The sequence below is a fragment of the Humulus lupulus genome, chromosome 1, assembly GCF_963169125.1.
Source record: "Humulus lupulus chromosome 1, drHumLupu1.1, whole genome shotgun sequence".
Lineage (NCBI taxonomy): Eukaryota > Viridiplantae > Streptophyta > Magnoliopsida > Rosales > Cannabaceae > Humulus > Humulus lupulus.
Genome location: NC_084793.1, coordinates 306,542,269 through 306,545,937, shown reverse-complemented (window position 1 = coordinate 306,545,937; position 3,669 = coordinate 306,542,269). Strand labels below are relative to the sequence as shown.

The 3,669-nt window shown below is 42.0% G+C and overlaps 1 protein-coding gene across 3 annotated transcripts in view; it reads left to right on the top strand.

Moving 5' to 3' along the window:
* LOC133812713 (uncharacterized) overlaps positions 1–1,396 on the top strand; it is a 3,665-nt gene extending 2,269 nt beyond the window's left edge. For all 3 annotated transcript variants that reach the window (XM_062246516.1, XM_062246514.1, XM_062246515.1), the window contains 3 exons: positions 1–466; positions 572–1,089; positions 1,178–1,396. The exon at positions 1–466 is cut by the window's left edge. In XM_062246516.1, the coding sequence (XP_062102500.1) occupies positions 2–466; positions 572–1,089; positions 1,178–1,319 (1,125 nt within the window). In that variant the 5' untranslated portion in view covers position 1 and the 3' untranslated portion in view covers positions 1,320–1,396. The remainder of the gene's footprint in view (positions 467–571; positions 1,090–1,177) is intronic.
* The last annotated feature ends 2,273 nt before the right edge of the window (positions 1,397–3,669 follow it).

Here is a 3,669-nt window from a genome sequence, read left to right as displayed (position 1 = left end):
CATGGATGCTGTCAATAAGATCTTGACATTCGTACAAGATCTTCCAAATGATTCTGATTCTGATTCCGACTCACTTGACCTCCCAGATGATTTTGTCTCACATGACATAGGCACTCCTCCCCCGATAGTACTCACAACAAATCCTGAGACCCCAGGTGTTGCTATTATAGAACCTGGGGATGTTGCTGGTGTAGAGTTTCAATTGGCCAAGAGGAAAAGACGCAAACCTAAGAAATTTGAAGACTACACCGACCCAACCAGAAAGAAAGCTCGTTTGGATGCGATTGATGACGTGCCATTAGTGCTCGACCCTCTAAAGAAGCCACTTGCTACACAGTACAGAACGGTCGGCAAGTGGTTGCTTGGAGATATTCCGAACAAGACGAAGAGGGATGTCCAATCTGGTGTGTATGGTCCGAGTTGGTTTCTGACGATGAAGACACCACAGTTTTGGATCGATGATGGGGTAAGTAATTTTATTAAATTTATTAATATTTGTTATCTGGTATAAGCAGTGGGTTCAATAGGGGTTTCGATAGGCTGATTAATTACTTTCCAATCATTTTTGCAGCATATTGATGCGGTCATGCATATGCTACGTAGGCGTCGACAGTTCTATCCCGGGGCGTATCGGCAAGATGGTGTTGTGATGAATATTATGTTCTCACAAGTGGTACCGGCCCGTTATGATGCATATCAGAATGCCAAGGAAGCGGATAAGAAAAGGTTTTTGTGGGATTCAGATGTGATATCAATGATTACGGGAATTGACAATCAATTTCTGGCATCGTGGAAGGGAGTAGACACTGTATATTGGTGCCAGAACTACCTTCAAGCGCATTGGTTTGCAGTTGAAGCCTCCATTTCTACTTGGACTCTGAATGTTTATGATTCGGACGTGACCGTGATAAGTGATAAACAACTGCAATCTTTTATGAAGTCATGGTCTACTTTGTTCCCATCGTTGTTATTGCAGTCACAACTTTTCAAGGACGACCCTCGGTTGACGATTCCACCTGGAGCTAAAAGATGCAAAGAGTTCAATGTGCACCGCATGCCAGTTGATTCAGTACCCCAAACCAAAGTCAGGTAAACAAAAGTCTAGTTTTTATTCAAGTTTTTTAAATTAAATTCCATGTTGATTTTGTTACTAATGCAATTTATGTTTTGGTTACAGTGGAGATTGTGGTGTGTACGCCATCAAGCACATCGAACACTTATTGGGTAGGCTACCACTTGACACGATTTGCGATGACAACATGGAGTTGTTCAGAAACAAATGGACAGTTGACTTATGGTATCAGAATGTTAGACATTGAACATTCTCATGTTATATTTATTTGCTTAAAATGTAGATTTTTAAGAAATTTTTTTGAGTCGAGTATCTTTTTATTAACGACAATTAACAACCAAAATTCATTAACGACAATAAAAAAAGAAAACGAAAAATAACCTTCAACTTCAAGTTTAAATAAAATACAACAAAAAATATACTCAAAGCCGAGCTTTGCATGAGGATTTGTTGTGGCCACGACCACCACATCTACTACACTTACGCATTGTAACTGGTTTTTCCCCGCCAGATGGCCAACGATTTGTCCTTGGTCTTCCTAGCTTTGGTTTTTTTGGGCGACCAACTTGTTGTTTCTCTATGGGTACACCAACTACCATATTCTTAATGTCATCTGGAAGTATCCAGTCATCCTCGTTCCCAGTTGGGTAAATGGTTTCTTTGTACGAATTCCTCCATGACTCAATGGTGTAAAACGGTGAACACAAAGAGTAAAGGTTCACTCCACGCTCTATAGCTGCTGCAGCTGCATGGGGACAAGGTGTGCCTATGAGCTGGAATACCCCACATGAGCATGATTTCGTCATCAAATTCACCTCAGCATCGCTGTCTGCACCAGTTACATGAAACTCGAATTGACCAAGGGCATAGACATTCATGAACCTTCCTTTGTCAGCATTGTTCGATACATCTGCCTCCATCAGGGTGGATAATTTGGTGGTAGTCTTCTCTGTCACACTACGTCGTTCAGAAAACCAAGACTGTAGTGTGAACCGAATGAATTCTAAAAAAATTGTAACTGGAAAGGTTCTTGCATTCTTGGTCTTGTTGTTGAAGCTTTCAGCGTAGTTGCTAGTCATTATATTGTATCGTTTTCCAGGAAAGAAAGGACGAGACCACTTATCGAAACCAATTCCCTCCAAATAGGCAGCTATAGGAGGATCCATTCGCTTAATATTTTCATAATGCTTTAGAAATTCCGTCTTCTTCCATGCATAGGCTGCTGCCCACATCTCACTGTGACAGTGATCAGTCTTGAACTTGGCTTTCACATTCATACTGATGTGATGGTAGCATGCGCCGTGGTAGGCATCAGGAAAGACAACCTCTAGAGCATGAATAATGCTCGCATGCCTATCTGACACGAAAGCCAAGTCATCAACGTCCCCAATGGCTTCCTTCAACTTCGTCATGAAATATTTCCACGAGTTGTGGTTCTCATTATCCACCAACCCGAAGGCAATTGGATATAAATGACTATTCGCATCCAAAGCAACGGCACATAGCATGTGGCCACCGTACTTATTCTTCAAGAACGTGCCATCCACACATATCACAGGACGACAAAATCTGAATCCTCTCCTACAAACTCCAAGGGCAAAGAAGCAATATAGGAAACGACCATCTTCAGTGACAAAATCAGTAATTGTACCTGGATTCTTTTGCTGCAACATGTGCAAGTAGGATGGCAACTTGCAATACGAATCCTCATATGTCCCCCTAACATACGTAAGTGCCTTCTCTCTACATCTCCATGCCTTTTCATAACTCATATCAATACCAAAAATTTTCTTCATATCCTCCTTTATGTTGTTTGCCATGTAACTGGTCCCATCAACTGCGTATTTGTTCTTTATGAGGTGTCCAACGACCCACGGTGCAGCTTGACGATGACCTTTTTGTCGCACTTCTAGTGAGCATGTGTGTACGCTCTTGTATACCGTGATCTCAAACATGGGGGACATTGGTTGTTTTTTCCCTCTCGATCTCCAACAACAGTCGAGATCTTTGCATGTGATATACCACACGTCAGTACCAGACTTTTTCACCATATACTCAAAGTTATTCTTCATTGCAAATAGAGCAGCTTTGGTTTTTAAATCATTCTTGTCCTCAAAAGTCTTCCCAACATATATTTCTCCCATTGGTCCACCAGATGATGAGGAATGGGTTTTAGCAGATGCCTCAATATCTTCTTTTGTAAACATTGGGGCACTCCATCTGGTGTGATCTTCTCTTGATACAATTGTCTCCCTCCACCCAGTGTTATCTTCTGTCCTAGCAGGTTGATTACTGCTTCGAGCAGGTGCTCGGCGTCCTTGAGTTGGGAGAGGTGCCTGTGCAAGAGGCAGTCCTGACTCTTCTTCTACTTGTTGGGCTTGGGAAATGTTTAACTCCTCATTTGAAACATCTGCACTATAATACGAGTCATCCTCGGAACCATCATCATTATCTTCAAAGCAATTACCAACTGGATCATCATTCACATAGGGATCGTACTCATATGCCTCAAGCACACCTGTGGGACCTCCTTGTGGTATATCAAGCTGAATAGTAGCCATCGGATCAGTAACTGGAACAAAAGTGCCCACCTCGCT